The sequence below is a fragment of the Pituophis catenifer genome, unplaced genomic scaffold, assembly GCF_029215685.1.
Source record: "Pituophis catenifer annectens isolate HBS135680 unplaced genomic scaffold, rPitCat1.0.hap2 SCAF_17, whole genome shotgun sequence".
NCBI classification, from domain to species: Eukaryota; Metazoa; Chordata; class Lepidosauria; order Squamata; family Colubridae; genus Pituophis; species Pituophis catenifer.
Genome location: NW_027256897.1, coordinates 3,453,203 through 3,472,645, shown reverse-complemented (window position 1 = coordinate 3,472,645; position 19,443 = coordinate 3,453,203). Strand labels below are relative to the sequence as shown.

Below are 19,443 nucleotides of genomic sequence, written 5' to 3'. Positions count from 1 at the left end.
ATGATAAAAAAAAAAAAATCGGCTGAGACCGCTCTTCCCCTTCCGCATCTTCCCGCGTGATTTGAGCGCCGAGCTTCTCGCGAGAACTAGCGGGACTGCGATATATTACCCAGAAGGCACCGCTCTCTCTTTTTCTTCCTCCAGCCAAGATGGTGAGTTTCCGCGACGTGTTGGCTCTACCGGTGGGAAGGCGGGGGGGGGGGGGAATCTTCCAATCCGGCGCCATCCGCCCATCGGAGGCCCGGCTTGGGGGTCTTTACCGTGCACCGGTGGGCCAGGAACCCCGCCGAACCGGAGGCCGCTTCTATTGGGAGGGGAAAATGATGGGAAGCCGGTCTTGGGGTGGGCTGGAGTTTGGGCCTCGCTGGTGGTTTTTTTTTTTTTTTTTTGCAAAGATCGGTGGATCATTTTTAGGCTGGAACAAGCATCTGAGCTCAAGTCATGCCCGATTGCATGCCAGAGCAATATATACAGGATAAACAGTAACAGAATTGGGAGGGACCTTGGGAGGTCATCTAGTCCAGCCCCCTGCACACGCAGGAGACCTGGGGATTCGAACCGCCGACCTTTGTGATCGACGTCTTAGCCACTGAGCCTTCGGCCAGGGGTCCCTAACCTTGGGAGAAACATGTAAGACGCACTAGTGGACTTCAACTCCCAGGATTCCTAAGCTAGCCTTGCTGAGCGGAGGGATTCTGGGAGTTGAAGTCCAACTAGTCTTTTAAAGACCTAAGTCTTTCCCCTTTTTAAATGGAAATTTTAAATCTGGTTTTAAATTATTGGGGTTTTAAATTTGTTCAGCCAAATTATTTAATTCGTTTTAATCTATTTTAAATTTTGTATTTATATGTTTTATTCCATGGCTGTTCACCGCCCTGAGTCCTTCGGGAGTAGGGCGGTATACAAATTCAATAAAATAAATAAATAAATAAATAAATAATAAATAAATAAATAAATAAATAAATAAATAAATAAATAAATAAATAAATAAATAATAAAATAAAAGATGCCAAGCTTTGGAGATCCTTTGAATCAGGCAAACAAATGCCTGGTACCGTTTTGATTTAAGAGCAGGGAATCTTCAAATTGTGGGCTTGAATTCCCAGAATTCCCCCAACCAGCATGGCGTGACTGGGCTAACTGGGAAATGCTGGGAGGCCACAAGTCTTCTACCCTGTTTCCCTGAAAATAAGACCTCCCCTGATAATAAGCCCAATTGGGCTTTTGAGCGCGTGCGTTCAAATAAGCCCTCCCGGAAAATATTTAAAACGCAGAGCTGGAAATCGGATAAGACGGCAAGAGGAGCCCCATCTTGCTCCACCCGTCCCAAAATAATAAGACCTCCCCGAAAATAAGGCCAAGCACTTATTTTGGGGTTCAAAAAAATATAAGACAGGGTCTTATTTTCGGGGAAAACAAGGTATAAAGTCGCCAGGTTTGGAGACCCCCGATTTAGAGGGATGGAAGCAGTAGTCTTAGTTGGGTGAGGTTAATATTTATGCTGGTTTACGAGATTAATAGAGAAAATTGGATCATTGTAAATGGATTTGCATTGCATTGACAACAAGTTTCCAGATCTGAGCAGCATGGCTGGGATGTTGGGAGTTCTAACCCAGCGCCTAGTCTGATCCCCAGGTTGGACAACGCTTGGGGGAGAAGGTGCATAAGGAGATGTTGCGTTTACGTATTTGGTGGTAGATGGGATGATCCAGATTTAACTCGTGCTTCAACTTTTGCAGCCGAAGGGGAAGAAGGCCAAGGGGAAGAAGGTGGCTCCGGCCCCTGCTGTGGCCAAGAAGCAGGAGGCCAAGAAGGTGGTGAACCCCCTGTTTGAGAAGAGACCCAAAAACTTCGGCATCGGTGAGTTGGGAAAGGAGAGGACGTTGATGGGATGGGAACTTAAATGCTGTGTGAAAAAGGGTGCAAGCAAATGATGGAAAGAATATTTGCTAACTGAATGGCAGTGCTGACAAGCTTTTCCACCAAGATCTCTGATGCCGGTGCCCCTTTTTCGTTCTGGAGCGAAGCCCCCAAGCTTACAAAACTATTCCTCTTTTTCTTGAGTTGATGCTGTATCTTTGCAGGTCAGGATATCCAGCCCAAAAGAGATTTGACTCGCTTTGTGAAATGGCCTCGCTACATTCGGCTCCAGCGCCAGCGGGCAATCCTTTACAAAAGGTTGAAGGTGCCCCCAGCGGTCAATCAGTTCACCCAAGCCCTGGACCGCCAGACGGGTAATTCTCTTGAATTATCAGAGGAAGGAGGCTGGGCAGAGGGTTGCAAATGAAAAACGGGTCTTCCTGTATACTGGTAGTCCTTTTTTTTTTTTTTTTTTAAATTTGATTTATATGCCGCCCTTCTCCGGAGACTCAGGGTGGCTTACAATGCGTTAAGCAATAGCCTTCATTCTTTTGTATATTTATACAAAGTCAGCTTATTGCCCCCACAAACTGGGTCCTCATTTCACCTACCTTAGAAAGGAGGGAAGGCTGAGTCAACCTTGAGCCTTGGCGAGATTCGAACCTGCAGTAATTGCAGGCAGCTGGTCTTAATAACCAGCTTAATAACAGGGTGCCTTAGACCACTGTACTACCAGGGCTCTTGGTAGTACAGTGACTTACGATAAGGACTGAACCTGGAATCCCAGCCATTAAGTTGTGCCGGTTGTTAACCAGTGACTGCACCCTATTTTATGACCACCTCTGTGGCCGTCATTAAGTGAGCAGAAAGTAATTTTAGGGTTTTTTTTTGCCAGAAACTAGAGATAAATGTTGCTTTCCAGCAAAAAGTTATAAATTGCAGTCGTGTGACTGTGGGAAACTACAAATAGCCATAAATTTGGAGGTGGGTTGGCAACCACACAAACTGCGATTATGGGAGGAGGGGGCTCTGAAACTTAAAAGTAGGTCTGGAGAGGTTTGCGTTAGCGGTTGCTATTTACATTTCACTGCTCAAAAGTATTTTTGGGTGCTCAGTTGCCAATTCAGAGCATAATAACTCGTGCCAATAAAAAATTGATTTGGGGGGTATGATTTTGCTGGCTAGATTCTAAATAATGTGGGGTATATGAAAAGAGGGGAGGAAGGAATCCCCCCCTTCCGGGTTTAGACTGAAGGAGAAAAGTTTCTCTAATGTGCAGATGATGGAAGCAAATATCTGAGCTTTCTTGACGACTCCCAACCACCAAGATCGCTGATGCACAAGGATGTCTTATCAAGCTGGTAGAAGGACGGGCAGAGAAATGCTCCAGTTTCTCATTTAATGTCTTATCTCCGCAGCGACTCAGCTTCTGAAGCTGGCTCACAAATACAGGCCTGAGACCAAGCAAGAGAAAAAACAGAGGTTGTTGGCTCGGGCGGAGCAGAAAGCCGCGGGGAAAGGCGACGTTCCTACCAAAAGGCCACCTGTGCTGAGGGCAGGTAAGCTTTTGAGTGCCTCTGTGCGGCTTTCCTAAGCTTGGTTAGCTAGAAAGGACAGCCTTCCTGGAGCTTTCTCGACAACCGGCTATCGCAGTGATGTGTGAATTTCTTCACCTGAACTTGATTGAAGACCAAAAGACATTGGCTAGTCAACTCTGAGCTTTAGCAGGTTGGCCCATTCCTTGGTGGCATCATGTACAATCCAGCTTTAATGCTGCAAATTTAGCGTCCCGGTTTGTGTTTTTTTCAGGTGTCAACACAGTCACAACCTTGGTGGAGAACAAGAAGGCTCAGCTGGTGGTGATCGCGCACGATGTAGACCCCATTGAGGTAAAGCAGAGGGGAAGGCTTCGTCCTTGTTTTTCATTTCCAAATTTTGCGCTTTAGCACGGTGGAATACCAAACTGTTGTCTCCCATGCTTTGTGGGGTAAAGAAGCAACAGCTTTAAAAAAAAATAATAAACCTTTGGCTCCTGGGCAGGAATATACAGCATTTCACAGCCATTTTCATTTTTTCCTTTCCTATTTTGACAATTTTTTAGGGTGCACGTTAGCCTTGTATTTGAAGTGGACTGGGGAAAAAATGCAGGAATAATTGCCTAGTGTTAATCTTACATCTAGGGCAGGGGTCGGCAACCTTAAAAACTCAAAGAGCCACAAAGGTCTTAACCGTAAGCCCCCCGTTCAATTCTGGAGCTGACTGGAAGTCCGATTCCCTGCACCAGAGTCTCCTTCTAGTGCGGCATCCTTTTTCCTCTACCTGTCCTAATGGAAAGCTCTATCAATTGTGACTGGAAAACCTGCTTCTTGCCATAGAGCCTCTTCCTGGTGCGCCTTGCTTTTCCTCCTCGTAACTGAAAGCTCTTCAAAATTGTGGCGGCGACAGGGAGCCACAGCAGAGGGATGAAAGAGCCACATGCGGCTCCAGAGCCGCAGGTTGCTGACCCCTGATCTAGGGGCTTCATTCTCTTGGGAGGGGGGAGAGGAGGAGAGAAATGGCTCCTTTGCCATCACTTTTGTCAGATTCTTTCATAAAGTGACTCTCTTGGTTAATTTGGGAGTGGGGGGGGGAAGTCAGACAGTTTGTGAGTCTGGAAGTGGCTGTTCTCACAACAGCTCTCACAATCCTCTTGCTTGGGCTTGGCAATAGCAATGATGTTTGAATTTCTTCGCCTGACTCCCCCGTGGAGAGCAAAACTACACGAGCTTTTTAACCCTGAGCGATTGCCGCTGCCCAAATCTCTCCCCTCTCTCGTCGGGGGTCAAAAAAATGCAGCAGGGTCCCGTTAATGAAAAGGTTTGTTCTCTCTCTCTCTCTCTGCCCCCCCCCCCCCCCGGTGCAGCTGGTGGTTTTCCTGCCCGCCTTGTGTCGAAAAATGGGGGTCCCCTATTGCATCATCAAAGGCAAAGCCAGGCTGGGTCGCCTCGTCCACCGGAAAACCTGCACTTGCGTGGCCTTCACCCAGGTTAACCCGTAAGTAGCCCTGAATGGAGGTTGGACTGTGGTCCTGCCAAACCTCTGGACAGACACGGCAGATCTAATCGGGGATTTGGGTGCCAACTGAGCAGCCGTTATTTCAATAGCTTCTAGAAGGTCATAGATTTGCAGGTTGGAGCGCCCTTGAGGACAGGTAGTCCTCAAGTTACGACCACAATTGTTCCTGTTGCTAAACAAGATGCTTGTTAAGTGAGTTTTGCCCGATTTCACGACTTTTCTTGCAGCAATTGTTAGGGCAGGGGTCGGCAACCTTAAAACACTCAGAGAGCCACAAAAGTCCTAACCAGAAGCCCCCGTTCAATTCTGGAGCCGACCGGAAGTCAGGTTCCCCCACCATAGAGTCCTCCTAGTGCGGCGTCCTTTTTCCTCTACTTGTCCTAACCGAAAGCCCTATCAATTGTGGAGCCGACCGGCAATGGAGCCGCAGAAGAGGAATGAAAGAGCCACATGCGGCTCCAGAGCCGTGGTTGGTGACCCCTGTGTTAGGGGATTCGCATATATTATTAAAGATATACGGAAAAAAACTAAGATCATCATCAAACTTAAATAAGATAAGATCCTGGCTATTGCAGACTGAGGGACGGACCCAAAAAAACCCCCACGTTTAAATCCCAAACGGCAAGAACTGTTAGTAACTGGTGGTTAAGTGAATCTGGCTTCCCCATTATTATTATTATTATTTAATTTGATTTATATGCCGCCCTTCTCCGGAGACCCAGGGCGGCTTACAATGCGTTAAGCAATAGCCTTCATCCTTTTGTATATTTATACAAAGTCAGCTTATTGCCCCCACAAACTGGGTCCTCAATTTACCCACCTTAGAAAGGATGGAAGGCTGAGTCAACCTTGAGCCTGGTGAGATTCGAACTTACAGTAATTGCAGGCAGCTAGTGTTAAATCACAATGCTTTTAGTCTGCTGAGCCACCAGGCCCTACTTTGCTTGTTCACAAAAAAGATCCCATGACACTGCAACCGTCATAAATACGAGACAGTGGCCAAGTGTCTGAATTTTGATCACGTGACACTGGAGATGCTGCTATGGTGTGAGAAATGGTAGTAAGTCAACTTTTTCCAGTGACTTTGGACAGGGACTAAAACGAATGGATGTAACTCGAGGACTATCTGTACGTTTCTTGCATGCGGCTTTCATCTTGAAAATGGTGGCCTTGACCCCCCCCTGCAAATTGCTTGACCCTCACTTTTTTTTCTATGCAGTGAGGACAAAGGAGCTTTGGCTAAACTGGTGGAAGCTGTTAAGACCAACTACAATGAGAGATACGATGAGGTAAGACTCCCGCCTGTGATTTTTGCTTTGGTTTGGTTCCGCTTGTGTAGCCTAGTCAGCGGGTCTCTTAAGGGGCTTGAAATATATGTTTTTTAGCACTCTAATTGATAGTGTCTGAGTTAACTGCAATAAACAATAATTTGGACAGAGACTGTAATTGCAAAGAGGTAGGCAGTGTGGCAGAATCAACATTTCTTCCTGTTGGCAAACCAAATTTGTTTTGTTTTTTTTCCTTTCCAGATTCGTCGTCACTGGGGTGGAAACGTCCTGGGTCCCAAATCTGTCGCTCGGATTGCTAAACTTGAAAAAGCCAAAGCTAAAGAGCTGGCCACCAAGCTTGGATGATAGATGTGTCAGTTTTTCTGTACATAAAAATAAAAATTCTAACCCAAAAGGCTTCTGTGTGTACTTTGATTACTTTAAAGGGGTATTTTTTTAAGCAGCGCTCTCCCATTTTTTAAAGAAAATAAACGGGGAAAAATATTAGGCTTGACCTAATACTCCTTCCTCTTCCTATATTTTCCTAACAACAACCCTATGAGGTGAATTGGGCTGAGAGAATTACTGGCCCAAAATTATTGTCGAGCAATAATTCTTTGTCCTGTTTTCCATCACCCCCTCATGCAATGCCAGGAAGAGTTGGAACACATTAAAAAGACCCAAATTTTATTTGCAGTCAATATTTCAAGAAACATGATTCAAATTACCACAAATAATATAGAGTTACCTCCAAGCCCCTAGTTTTAAATCGATTTCTTGTCCGTTGATGAGCCCACATTTGAATGGACTTTTTCTTTCAAGACTCCCCATTACTTGATTGTCTTCTGAAAACCAGTAATATTTCCCCAAATATGTGAAGATCGGCTTACTTTTTAAGAAAATCTGCCTGGTTTCCAGCAACTCCTGGCTTCGCTGAGGAGTCCCAAATCATCTTCCAAATGAGCCAGTCTACGATCTGGGCTAGATGGCTGCTTTTTAAAGCCGCACACCTGAAACCACGTTCTTCCAAGACTCAAAAAGGCACCTTCTGAATGAACCTCTTGTACCACAAGAAGGAAGTGGCTGCACACAGCGTGTACCTGCGTAGAAGGAGAAAATGTTTGATTTCACTTGCCTGAGTTTTGTCTGATCTAGTTGAGCTATCGGTTCAGAAACAATTGCTTTAATTTCCAGATCCCTTGATTTATGAAGATCAAATCTATAGCTGATGCAGGGCAGGAGGGTGGATAAAAATACACGGCTGCAGCACATTGATTTAAAACCAGAAATATTTTTCTTGGGGATTTTACCTGAAACTTCTAGTAAAGAGAACGCATATTTAATTATCCATGTATTAGCTGCAGCTAGAATTGTATTTGCACAAAATTGGAAAAGCGAATAGATTCCTACTGAGGAGGAGGTGATTAGGAAAAGATTAGAATGTGCAGAAATGCAACAGATTTAACGCTTGCAATTAAAGAGAAAGAACAGACTTATAGGATATGAGAATTATTTTATCAGTGGTTGGAGAATAAAAATGGAAGTTGGAAATAAGAGTAGAAAATACGTTAAGATAGAGATGTAAACAATATTGTTATGATTTAGGATTATTATGCTTAATATATTCTTATTAGGGGATATATTAAGAGGGAAAAATGAATAGGTTTACAATGGTTCAATACTACAATTGTAAGATAAGAGAATTAATATCAATGTAATGAATGCTGTTGAATGCTTTGTTTTAGGCCGATTGCAATCTTTGCATCATGTACAAAGTTACTTGCATAAACGTCAAGAAATAAAAGCAGGATTTTGCAGCGGCTTAACTCGTACAGGGGAATGGGGTATTTTAACAATTTGGAGTACAAAATTTGTGGATCGCTAGCGGATTTACTCTTCCTCATCTTGCCCACCCCTCCCCGCCAGCGAAAACAAATGGGTTGCTACTCACCAAGTAAGTATATACTGCATGTGCTCATTTCGTAAAGTTACTCTGGTCTGGCCCCCGATCGGCCCCCCGGGAACTGAGCTTCCTGTGGGTATAAGAGAGAATTGGGGTTCGATTCAGTAAGATTTTGTATGTGTTGCTCACCCATGAGTTCAATAAGCTTAGAATAATCACTTCAAAGCTCTCTCTTAAATATTGCTTCCAGAAACTTTCCCCAACATTCTGTCCTTTGATGTTCATGGAATTTTTAAGTCCCATAATTACCAAAAGTTGGGCTTCTCTGGAAACAACCTCCCTGCCATTAAGACTATTGGCACACCTTCCCAAAGGGAATGCATATAAGTGTGTTAATCGATTAAAGGTAAAGGTTCCCCTCGCACATATGTGCTAGTTGTTCCCGACTCTAGGGGGCGGTGCTCATCTCCGTTTCAAAGCCGAAGAGCCAGCGCTGTCCGAAGACGTCTCCGTGGTCATGTGGCCGGCATGACTCAACGTGAAAGGCGCACGGAACGCTGTTCCCTTCCCACCAGAAGTGGTCCCTATTTTTCTACTTGCATTTTTTACGTGCTTTCGAACTGCTAGATTGGCAGAAGTTGGGACAAGTCACGGGAGCTCACCCCGTTTACGCGGCACTAGGGATTCGAACCGCCGAACTGCCGACCTTTCGATCGACAAGCTCAGCGTCTTAGCCACTAAGCCACCGCGTCCCTTCGATTGCTTCCCATTAGTTTACCCCTTGAAGCACTTCTTAAGCTTTAATAAACCCTGAAACACACTATTTAGTACGAAATTAATCAAGGTAAAGTACACAGATCACATGTGATAGTTTCCGTGTCGCTAATCCATGCTGCCACTGCCACACGTGAGCATTCTAACCTTGAATTTCATCCAGATCTACATTATTCACACGTGCAGCTAAGAATAGAAGCAGGCAAGCTGGCTTCCTGTGCTTGGTTTGGGGTTACAAATTCCACAATTTGTAAGGGAATTTAAATCTAAAACACTGTAATTTGGGGGGCCCACAAAATTGGCTCACCTAACCTAAGGCCTGCTCCACTCCAATAATTCCTTAAACTATCTAGCAGGCATCTGAGGTTAGTCAATTTTAAATTTTGCATGGAAAACTGCATGCAACATCCAGGAAAATTAGAGGGCGGGGCAATGTTTGAGGGACTTACTATAGTCTGCATCAATAAAAATAGGCTCTGCTCCCGTGACTCTGGCCATGGCATCCAAATCACGGTAAAACCACGTGTTCTGTTCAACGTTGTTTTCCGGCACAAAAGCTCTCCGAGGTTCTGTTAGCCTCACCAGCCCGGTGAGTTCAATATCCCCTTGGATCTAAAAAAAAGGAAGAAGAAAAATCCAACTGCAATTTCTATTCTTCAAAACTTTGACTAAGGTAAAAGTTCCCCTTGCACATATGTGCTAGTCGTTCCCGACTCTAGAGGGCAGTGCTGATCTCCGTTTCAAAGCTGAAGAGCCAGCGCTGACGGAAGACGCCTCTGTGGTCATGTGGCCGGAATGACTCAACGCCAAAGGCGCACGGAACGCTGTTCCCTTCCCACCAAAGGGGGTCCCTATTTTTCTACTTGCATTTTTTTTTATGTGCTTTCGAACTGCTAGGTTGGCAGAAGGTGGGACAAGTCACGGGAGCTCACCCCATTACGCGACACTAGGGATTCGAACTGCTGAACTGCCGACCTTTCGATCAACAAGCTCAGCGTCTTAGCCACTGAGCCACCCTTCAGAAACTTTTGACTAGTTCAATCCAAAACAAATATATAAAGGAACAAAACCGTTTCAAGACATGTTATAAATTATTTTGATCATGGGACCTTGGGCAGGATTTCATGTTATGCTTTTAAGCAGAGAGGGCTACCCCACGGAAAGCAAGCAGCGTACCTGTCCTTTTAATCTTGTCTCTGGATTCATCCTTTTTCTGGGAACAAATCCTCTGTTGACAAGAATCGTTATCCTGCAGGTTTTAAAAAATAAATAAATAAACAAAAGTCACTCAGCAGTCAACTTCGGGGTTGACAGCAAGGCTGCATTTTATTTACTTAAAACTTGTAGATAGGCGCCTATCTTTCATCCAACTCTAGGCGGCTCCTTAAACCTTGGAGCTGATAATATACACACCCAAGGTCAGTGCAGTAAAAGGGAGTGATGACGTGGGCTCCGCTCTCCACGTTAGACATGATACGGCCGGCATTCCTGGCTTCTTTCTCAGGGTCCACTGGGGATCGTGGGAGCACATACAGCTCTTTGGTGTGGTCGAAATGACCTCTGACCTTGACTGGCATGTATTCCAGTTCGTTCAGTTCATAGAGGCTGTAGAAAAGGAGCAAGGCAGGAAGGAAAATTGGGGTTATAGCTTAGACAGCCAAAGGTCCCCTGGTGAGGAAAAGAAGGTTTGTCAATTAATATTGTCGTTTATGAACGAGAGCAAGGGAAAACAGACAAACGTAACTGCCTGTTAACAGTAAAGAAAGAGACAACACCTGAAGTTGCTATTAAGGAAACTTAAGGAAACCAAGCAACTCGCTTCCTTGCAGCAAACAGCAAACAGCCTGTTTCAGTTTCATTTTCAGCACAGCCTGATTAGCACAAGAAAAAAAAATCTGCCTCTGCCTCCCAGCAATTCGCCTCCTTGCAGCAAACAGCCCGTTTCAGCTTCAGCACAGTCTGATTGGCACGAGCAGCTGATTGTCGGTTGGATCGGCCTCCCGACCATCAGAGGCAGATTTTTTTTTTCCTCCCCCCAAAAGGTAGGGGGGAAACTACCGAAAAATACGGTAGTTTCTGCCAATTATCTAGCAACTAAAACAATTATGGCTGCCAGGGCTACAGTTCTCATAAAACTAGCAACAAAAATAGTTTGCAGTGAAATGAGGCAAGGCAAATTCTCGAAGGTGAACTTGATTAAAAATTGTGAGTGGTCTTCCCACCAAAACCAAACTGGAGGTGCCCTTTTGATGTTCTCAGTAATATTCTAAAGTCTCTTTACCATTCCCAAAAGACACGTACTCTGCAGGCAGTGGAATTGGCTCGGCAGAAACCCTGCTGTCCAGTTCGGCAATCAGTCTCAGCTTCCATTCCCGCCGCTGAACCTGACATAAAGCACAAAATGTTGAGATTTTTGTTCCATTGTCAAGTAGGAGAAAAACCCATTTCGATCTACAGAATCCCTCTCTCACGACAGCACTCCCTATCTGCCCAGCAAAGCAGGAAGCTTTTAAAATTCGCTCTTCTGAAGAAAGTAGAATAATAAGAGTAACATTTGCCGCAAACACTTAAAAGAGTTTTGCTCCACAAGAGCAATTATTAATAGACAGACATTTCTTTAAAGAAAGATTTTGCTGCCTAGTAATTGAAAACCAGATGATTAAGCACCCTGATCACTAAGCACATTATGCATGTCTTTTATTTACAGATAGTCCTCAACTTACAACCACAATCGGGCCCAAAATTTCTGTTGCTAATAAATGAACTATTGTCTGTCGAGGATTACCTGTAATTAATCCTACTTAAAACCAAAAGATTCACTGCCCTGGAAAAAGAACATGTTTAGCAGAAAAAAGAATTCGCTCAAGCCATAATCCTAACTTACTTTGAGAGTCTTTGGAGTATGGAGTACTTTGTATTCCATACATGGCAACAGCTTGACTTATACCACACAAAAAGGTAAGGAAACATGAGAATAAGGTATACTAAGCTACCCCCAAAATTACACAAGACTCAATTTAAAAAACTCCAAGCAGCCAGCCTTCACTTCATCAGTGTTATTTACCTGCCAACAGCCAAGGAAAAATGAACCTATTGGGATGAGCAGAAGTCCCCATTTTAGTACGTTTTCTTCTGTGGCTCTGGCAGTAGCAGCTGAGGCGAAATTTCTGGCTGGACAAAGCCTCCAGCAAATCTCTGGAGAGGGGGAAGGAAAAAAATACTATTAGTGGCAAAGCTAGTTGTAAAAACTCAGAGGTGGCATCAGGTTTATTTCTCAAATTTCTACCCCACTCATCTTACCTAGCTGGCTCTGAGCACTTTATTAATAAAATAACATACTGTTGAATATTTTATTGTAAGCTGCCCACAGTTACTCAGGGCAGATGGGCAGTATAGAATAATCAACACAGCTGCTGTTTGTATTTATTTGTTGCGTGAATGTTTTTACTGTTTGAATGTTTTTTCAATGTTTTTATAATTTTTAGAATGGCAAGAATTGCAAGGGTTTTTTAAAATAATTTTTAGAATTGCCCAGAGTCCCTTGATTGAATGAATGAATGAATGAATGAATGAATGAATGAAGTAGAAATGTCATGTATGAATGAATAAAAATATAAAGCAACAGTGGTTCTTTTTTTAAAAAAAAACATAAGTTTTTTTTCCTAAAAGTAAAAAAAAACCCTGAAGGTTAGTTCACATGGGCTCAACTCACTTGGGGGCTGCTGTAAAGCATCTTTCCAACAGCAGCGGGCAAAGGATCTCCTCCTATCATCCAGGCAGGAAAACTGAAGGAAAAGAGTAGAAGTTGAAGGAAGACTGGGAAAAGAAATCTCAAAGTTAACAAATTTCAATTTACTCAATTTATTTCACCACGGGTTGACGGTGAACTTCAACCCAACCCCTCAACTTATTGAGAAGAGGGCTCGGCCTACCTCGCAGGGCCGTCAACGAGAGCCAAGCTAGGGCCTTCCAGCTGCTTGGCACGCCAATGCCCATAAACCTCAGACATAGGCTTTCAAACTACCCATTGCTTAATGCAAGCTGGGGCTACCTCAACTGTTTGGCACTCCAGTGCCCATAACTCCTGATGGGGCCTTTCAAACGACCCCATGCCATTGAAACCTGCCCCCCCCCCCAATATTTGGCACTCTAATGCAAGCTGGGCCCTTTCAAACTACCCATGCAAGCTGGGGCTCCCCCAACTGTTGGGCACTCCAATACCCGTAACTCCCTGACAGGGCCTTTCATGCTACCCTTGCCATGGCAAAAGCTGGGGCTCCCCCAATTGTTTGGCACTCCAATGCCCATAACTCCCCGTCGGAGCCTGACTTTCAGCCAGGCCCTTTCAAGCTACCCTTGCCACTGAAATCTGGGCTCCCCCAACTGTTTGCCACTCCAATGCCCATAACTCTCAGCCGGGTCCTTTCAATCTACCCTTGCCATTGCAAGCTGCCCCCCCCCTCCTCAACTGCTTGCTACTCCAATGCCCATGACTCTCAGTCGGGGCCTTTCAAACTACCCTTGCCATTGCAAAAGCTGGGGCTCCCCTGAGGGCATGGCACTCCAATGCCCATAATTCCCCTTTCAAACCACCCATTGCTAATGCAAGCTGGGGCTCCCCCAAACTGTTTGGCACTCCAATACCCATAACTCTCAGCTGGATCCTTACAATCTACCCTTGCCATTGCAAGCTGCCCCCCACCCAAAACTGTTTGGCACTCCAATGCCCATCACTCCCTGACAGGCCCTTTCAAACTACCCATGCTTCTGCAAGCTGGGGCTCCCCCCACTGCTTGGTACTCCAATGCCCATAACTCCCCGCCGGGGGGCCTTCCCCTGGGCTGAAAGCGGCTGGCCGGGCAAGGTCAAAAAGGCCCCCATGAGGATCCAAGCGAGGCTCGACCTGCCGGACAGCCGCCTGCGAGGGGGGGCCCGAGGCGATCTTCTCTCTCACCCGCAGCCTCCCGAGGGAGCCCCGCAACCCCCCGTCGCTTAGTAACCGTCGCCACGCCGCCATCTTGCCTGGGAGGGGGTCAAACGGGGGAGCACTTCCGGTTCACGCCGCCTGCGACTTCCGGTGCGGAAGCATGGCGGAGCTTCCCAGCAAGCGAGAAGGAGGAGGAGAAGAAGAAGCGGGATCGTCGCTGCTGCTTCCCTCCGAGCTGGAGAGTTTCCTGCAGCGGCACCCGAGCTTGCGGGTCCTCCCTCCGGGGAAAAAGGTGACGATCGGCGCTCGCTTGCCCTCCCAATCCCAAGATCTGGGCTGGTGGATGGGAGACCACGCGGAAATCCCAAGGGAATAGTAGTGGGGGGGCGGTTTGCCCAAGCTGGGAAGCCTCCCTTTGGATCCGGCAGGCTGTTCTTGAGGGCAGGTAAGCTTGCCCGGCTTTGTCCAGCTTCAGGAGCTCAAAATAGGTTTATGGATGGGAGACTACTCAGAGATCCCCACAGGGCTGGGCCAAAGTGGAAAATTCAGTTTGAATTGAGTCTTCGGCTTAAGGAGGCTGTTCATGAGGACATATTGGCTTGGCGGCACCTGCCCTGCCTTGTGCAGCCTCCAAAGCTCAAAAAAAAGCTGGTGGATGGGAGACCACATGGAAATCCCAAGGGAATGGTGGTGGTGGTGGGGGGTTTGCCCAAGCTGGGAAAGCTCCCTTTGAATCGGGCAAACTGTTCTTGACGGCAGGTCTGCTTGGCAGCACCTGCCCAGCTTTGTCCAGCTTCAGGAGCTCAAAACAGCTTTATGGATGGGAGACCACTCAGAAATCCCCACAGGGCTGGACCGAACTGGAAAGCTCCGTTTGAATCATGCAGGTTGTTCTTGAGGGATGCGTTGGCTTGGCAACACCTGGTCTGCCTGTCTGGGCGCTGATGCTGGAGAAGACTGGGATGCTGGACCCTCAATAGGGGAGAACCAGTCAAAAATCCCAGGGTCGGCCGTGGTCCAAACTGGAAGGTTGCATTTGAATTGGTTTTGGCTTCGGCAGGTTTCTCTTGAGTTGACTTGGCAGCATCCACCTTGTCCGGCCTTCGAAGCTTAAAAAATAAAAAAAATTTTTAAAAAAGCTGGACAAATGAACGGGAGACCACTCAGAAATCCTAGGACAGGCAACTCTGAAATCCCAGGATGGACAATTGACCGTGCTGGGAAATTCCATTTGAATTGGTCTGTGCTTAGGCAGCGTGCTCTTGAGAATATATTGGTTGGACAGCACCTGGCCTGCCTCAGCTGGTCTCCAAAAGTTCAAGAAGCCAAGGCCGATGGACATTTGGATGGGTCACCACCCAGAAATCCCAGAAGTGGGCAGTTGCCCAAACGACACGGTTTCCATTCGAATCAGCCTTTATTTACCCTGCTTTTCTTTTCCAGGTCCGCTGTACGTTGACTGGCCATGAGCTGCCTTGCCGGTTGCCTCAACTCCAAGCTTTTACCGCCGGGAAGAAATACCTGCGTATGAGCAAGACCTCCGCGGTTTTGGACTACAGCGAGTACGAACCTCACATCGTGCCCAGCACCAAAAATCCGTACGTGTGTTTCGCAAACGGTGTCCCAGCAGGGCTAATGTCGAGCCTCGTAACACGTTCGACAAACTCGGCTGAGTTTGTGCATTGGGCTCAACTGTGGTTAGCTCAAATGGTGGTTTCTTCAGTAGGCAGCGTGCGATGTGTTTAGCTCAAAACTGTTCCCAAAACACGAAGCAGGCTCCTTATTCCGACAAAAACCCCTTTTTATTAAGTTACTGTAAATTCCTCTCATTCACATCCAGCAAAGTCTTTCAAGGGTTGAATTTACACTCACAGACCTTATCTGGCTTGGAGAGCTGCCAAGCCGATATCTTCAAAACTTGGCAAGGAGTTTCTTTCTTTCTTTCTCTTTCTTTCTTCCTTCCTTCCTTCCTTCCTTCCTTCCTTCCTTCCTTCCTTCCTTCCTTCCTTTCTTCCTTCCTTCCTTCCTTCCTTTCTCTCCTCCCTCTCTCTCTCTCTCTCTCTCGTTCTTTCTTTCCACCCACTTTTTTTTCCCCCCTTTTTCCTAGGAATCAGCTATTTTGCAAGCTCACCCTGCGTCATCTCAATAAGATCCCAGAGCATGTTCTCCGCCACATCCAAGGCCGGCGTTATCAGAAGGCGCTTCGACGATGTGAGTTGCGCACTGATTTTTCTCTTCACCTGCCTTTCCTTGAACCGTTCCTTTGTCCCCTCTTCTTCCTCAACCTGCCTCAGGAGGTGGGCAGATCACGTGCTCCAATCCTTGATGTTGTTTCTAAAGACACAGGGGGTGGGGGGAAACTTTCCTCTAAGGGGAGAGAAGCAGGCAAGGGGTGCCGGGTATTAAAGGATAGACTGCCCCAGACACACAGGTTCTACTTAGCCTTGAAGGTTTGAAAAGGAGGAAATCTTTCTTGAATGGGATCTTCTTTACAGATGAAGAATGCCAGAAAGAGGGGCTGGAATACGTCCCGGCTTGCCTCTTGCATAAACGCCGACGGCCACGGCTAGAAACCGACAACGGTCTTTGCGAAAGGAGGGTGAAGCCGAGGGGGGCATTCTGGGAACCTCCCGCCGGTGATGAAGGGGGCAATGAAACCGACGACAGCCTGAGTGATCTGTACCCAGGTAAGCGAGCTCGAAGGCCGTAAGGACATCCGGATGCGAGCTGAGCCTTAGCCAGTCCTGGATTTGCCGTTTTCCTCTGCCCACCCCATTCTGTTTCCTTGCTTGTTATCTCTATCGTAATGCTTAAGGGAAAGCTCATCACTGAAATTCATAAGCGGCTGTGGGAAGCGCCTTTTTCACTAAAGTTATTTAAAAAGTTTTCAACGATGAACCAGGCAAGAAATTCCAATCCTGTTTTGTGCACGTTCCTTCCTTCTTGGGTGGAGATCTTACCCGTCACTCATCTTCCTTTATCTCCCTCTTTAACCTTGTACTGATAAATTTGTAGCCGTAACTGTGATGATTGTTATGACTTGTCTTTTCTCTTTGTAATGTTTCTGGTTTTAACGTTCCTAAACCACCCAAGATCGACGGGCAGCACGTGGAAATCCAATAAACAAATAAAAATATTTTAACTGCCTCACCTTACGAGGAATCAGGGTGGATTTGATTTAAATCATGATTTAAATCACTGGTTAAAAGGCTCGATTTAAATCGTCATTTTTAAAGAGCAGCTGTCATCTCTGCCCCGCATTAGCTCCTCTGACCCATTCTTGAGTCCCAACAGTGCAGAATATTTTTTTTTAAATTTTGATTTATATGCCGCCCTTCTCCGGAGACTCAGGGCGGCTTACAATGCGTTAAGCAATAGCCTTCATGCTTTTGTATATTTATACAAAGTCAATATATAGCCTCGTGCTGCATAACTAAGCTCCATTTCATGCTGAATAAACTAAATTATTAATGTATCATAAATAGAAAACTAACTTTAGATTTTTTCCACTCCAAAAGCATTTTATTAAAATAAATTTGATAAAAATAAAAAAAATCCGATTTAAATTTTTAAAAATCCGATTTTTTAATTTTTTTTTTTAATTGATTTTTATCCACCCAGCAAAGAATGACAGCTTATTTATCCACATAGTTGAGCTATCTTCTAAAACCGTAACTCTGCTCTTAGGCATATGCCACCGGGCCTGGTTTCTGGAGGCAGAATTTATAAGGGAGGTTCGGGTGTCGATTTTAAGGGTTTTTCTGCTTCTTAATGCTTCATGTTTAAACTTTTAACGTTTAATGCTTTTATTTTCAAAGCTGAACTGTTCCCAAGGAAAAGCGCCACAGGCAAGGAGACCCCCGACGAATTTATGAGCGACAGCGACGACGAGCCTGCGAAGCCGGTGGTGGAAAATGGCAGCCGGGTCGAAACGATGGAGGTCGATTCACAGACAGCCACAAAAAGGAGAAAGGTAAAACCTGACACTTTTGATGTTCGTGGTGGTTGTGTTCGTGGCTTAACCTTTTTGCTAGGTTGTTAAGATTTAGTAGTTGCATGTGCTTTTAATCCCTACTTACACTGCAACCGTTTCTGACCCGTTAGAACCGTGATGGCGAACCTGTGTCACGCGGAGCCATATCTGTGGGCACGCTAGCTCAGCTCCAGCATGCATGTGCTCACCGGCCACCTGATTTTCGGGCCTTCTGGAAGTCAGGAAACGAGCCATTTCCAGCTCCAGAGGGGTGGGGAAGGCCGTTTTTGCCCTCCGCAGGCTCCTGGAAAGCTTCTGGGGCCTGGGGAGGGCAAAAACAATGGGCCTTCCGGTCCCGCCAGAAGTCAGGAAATGGGCCATTTTCAGCCTCTGGAGGGCCTCAAGGGGGTGGGGAAGGCCATTTTTGCCCTCCCCAGGCTCCAAGAAAGTTTCTGGAGCCTGGGGAGGGCGAAAAAACAAGCCTACTGGTCTCAATGTGCCATGGCATGCCAAAAGTGGGGGGAGGGCGGGGTGCATTGAATTATGGGTGTGGGCACACAGACGCACTACCCCCCCTCCTTCCCCCCCCCGGCGCTACCCCCGCTTTTGGCATGCGACGGCAAAAAGGTTAGAAATTTGAGGATGGTCCCATTCCTTCACCCTATTAATGCCACTTATAATATTAAAAGCCGTCGCTGTTTTCCAAATCCTTCACGCATTCAGAAAAGACAGAAAAGACACTGTTCGCTCTTGACACGATTCCCGGTCTGCAGAATTTAAATAACCCTTTTTTATATTCCCAGGAGCACTCAGGTTAAATAGAAGGTAATATTTTTTGGTAGTAAGATGATTCCGGAACAGATTGCCAAGACATTCCTGTGGTTTCCTTTTAAAAACCGGCCGAGCATGGATAATGCATAATTCTATAAACATTTACTGAGGACTTTTTCCTCAGGAACGTATAAAAGTATTAGACTCTCGATAGCCAAATCCCAGCTACTAACTCTTTGACCTGTACTAATGAGGCCTAGAAATCTCTTTTTAAAAAAACAAAACAATTTCTCTACAAGTTTCCACTTACCGTCTGCCTTTTTTCTTTTTTTTCTTCCCCCCCTTGTCGGTCTAGAAACAAGTCGGCCCTCACAAGAAGAAATTTAAAAGGTGGAACAGAAAATCTAAAAAGCTTCGGAAGAGCAATTAACACGAAACGAGTCTTTCTGTTGGGTCAAGCTCCAGTTTGTTTAGTGTGGCGAGAAGATTATCCTTAGAACTCAAACGTGTTGCGTTTTATTTAAGCATTGTCCCTTTTTCTGGGGGGATTGTATACGTGTCACTGTACTTCATTTATATAAAGTTGTTGAAAACTCTCCTGCGTTTCTGAAATTCTTCACCTGACAGTCAAGGGCAGAATTGCCACGAGGAAATTAAAGAGTTATGTCAGAACCCCAAATTTTTACTCAGTTTCTAATTCTGCAGTGAATAAAGGTAAAGGTTCCCCTCGCACATCTGTGCTAGTCGTTTCCGACTCTAGGGGGCGGTGCTCATCTCGGTTTCAAAGCCAAAGAGCCAGCGCTGTCCGAAGACGTCTCCGTGGTCATGTGGCCGGCATGACTCAACGCCAAAGGCGGATGGAATGCTCTTACCTTCCCACCAAAGGTGGTCCCTATTTTTCTACTTGCATTTT

General features: G+C 45.9%; 3 protein-coding genes and 4 non-coding genes across 9 annotated transcripts; 6 read left to right on the top strand and 1 right to left on the bottom strand.

Annotated features, from left to right (window-relative positions):
- The first annotated feature begins 149 nt into the window (after nt 1-149).
- On the top strand, nt 150-6,597 carry RPL7A (ribosomal protein L7a). The gene is made up of 8 exons (XM_070955892.1): nt 150-182; nt 1,740-1,860; nt 2,085-2,234; nt 3,279-3,419; nt 3,670-3,749; nt 4,763-4,893; nt 6,134-6,203; nt 6,444-6,597. The coding sequence occupies exons 1-8, from the start codon at nt 150-152 to the stop codon at nt 6,546-6,548; spliced, it is 831 nt and encodes a 276-aa protein (XP_070811993.1). The 3' UTR covers nt 6,549-6,597.
- Nucleotides 1,926-1,999, top strand: LOC139325906 (small nucleolar RNA SNORD24). Its single transcript, XR_011601128.1, has one exon. It is a non-coding gene; the product is annotated as a small nucleolar RNA SNORD24 (small nucleolar RNA).
- LOC139325907 (small nucleolar RNA SNORD24) lies at nt 3,135-3,200 on the top strand. Its single transcript, XR_011601129.1, has one exon. It is a non-coding gene; the product is annotated as a small nucleolar RNA SNORD24 (small nucleolar RNA).
- Nucleotides 3,508-3,583, top strand: LOC139325905 (small nucleolar RNA SNORD36). Its single transcript, XR_011601127.1, has one exon. It is a non-coding gene; the product is annotated as a small nucleolar RNA SNORD36 (small nucleolar RNA).
- Nucleotides 4,567-4,644, top strand: LOC139325904 (small nucleolar RNA SNORD36). The gene has a single exon (XR_011601126.1). It is a non-coding gene; the product is annotated as a small nucleolar RNA SNORD36 (small nucleolar RNA).
- Nucleotides 6,598-6,852: 255 nt separating the features above from the next.
- Nucleotides 6,853-13,893, bottom strand: SURF1 (SURF1 cytochrome c oxidase assembly factor). 3 transcript variants are annotated; one of them, XM_070955751.1, is made up of 9 exons: nt 13,814-13,893; nt 12,572-12,644; nt 11,924-12,054; nt 11,161-11,243; nt 10,273-10,464; nt 10,036-10,108; nt 9,309-9,471; nt 8,134-8,215; nt 6,853-7,282 (listed from the first exon to the last, which is right to left on the bottom strand). In XM_070955751.1, exons 1-9 carry the CDS (start codon nt 13,874-13,876, stop codon nt 7,216-7,218), a joined length of 927 nt encoding a protein of 308 aa, XP_070811852.1. In that variant the 5' UTR covers nt 13,877-13,893; the 3' UTR covers nt 6,853-7,215. The 3 variants fall into 3 exon arrangements, with proteins under 3 accessions (XP_070811852.1, XP_070811851.1, XP_070811853.1); XM_070955750.1 differs by having other exon boundaries at nt 13,763-13,876; XM_070955752.1 differs by lacking the exons at nt 12,572-12,644; nt 13,814-13,893 and having other exon boundaries at nt 11,141-11,243; nt 11,924-12,048.
- A 43-nt stretch (nt 13,894-13,936) lies between these two features.
- Nucleotides 13,937-19,127, top strand: SURF2 (surfeit 2). The gene is made up of 6 exons (XM_070955753.1): nt 13,937-14,078; nt 15,230-15,384; nt 15,894-15,997; nt 16,282-16,473; nt 17,605-17,759; nt 18,886-19,127. The coding sequence occupies exons 1-6, from the start codon at nt 13,947-13,949 to the stop codon at nt 18,958-18,960; spliced, it is 813 nt and encodes a 270-aa protein (XP_070811854.1). The 5' UTR covers nt 13,937-13,946; the 3' UTR covers nt 18,961-19,127.
- Nucleotides 19,128-19,443: the final 316 nt, after the last annotated feature.

What these genes read in the sequence shown, in the direction of transcription:
- RPL7A (XM_070955892.1), top strand. Translation starts at nt 150, where the DNA reads ATGGTGAGTTTCCGCGACGTGTTGGCTCTACCG. An exon ending in GCCACCTGTGCTGAGGGCAG is followed by an intron (nt 3,420 to 3,669) that starts GTAAGCTTTTGA and finishes TGTTTTTTTCAG; the next exon opens with GTGTCAACACAGTCACAACC. An exon ending in ACGATGTAGACCCCATTGAG is followed by an intron (nt 3,750 to 4,762) that starts GTAAAGCAGAGG and finishes CCCCCGGTGCAG; the next exon opens with CTGGTGGTTTTCCTGCCCGC.
- SURF1 (XM_070955750.1), bottom strand. Translation starts at nt 13,876, where the DNA reads ATGGCGGCGTGGCGACGGTTACTAAGCGACGGGGGGTTGCGGGGCTCC. An exon ending in CGCAGGCGGCTGTCCGGCAG is followed by an intron (nt 12,645 to 13,762) that starts GTCGAGCCTCGC and finishes CTTTTCCTTCAG; the next exon opens with TTTTCCTGCCTGGATGATAG. An exon ending in CCAATTCCACTGCCTGCAGA is followed by an intron (nt 10,465 to 11,160) that starts GTACGTGTCTTT and finishes CCTTTTCTACAG; the next exon opens with CCTCTATGAACTGAACGAAC.
- SURF2 (XM_070955753.1), top strand. Translation starts at nt 13,947, where the DNA reads ATGGCGGAGCTTCCCAGCAAGCGAGAAGGAGGAGGAGAAGAAGAAGCG. An exon ending in GTGCCCAGCACCAAAAATCC is followed by an intron (nt 15,385 to 15,893) that starts GTACGTGTGTTT and finishes CCTTTTTCCTAG; the next exon opens with GAATCAGCTATTTTGCAAGC. An exon ending in CAGCCACAAAAAGGAGAAAG is followed by an intron (nt 17,760 to 18,885) that starts GTAAAACCTGAC and finishes TTGTCGGTCTAG; the next exon opens with AAACAAGTCGGCCCTCACAA.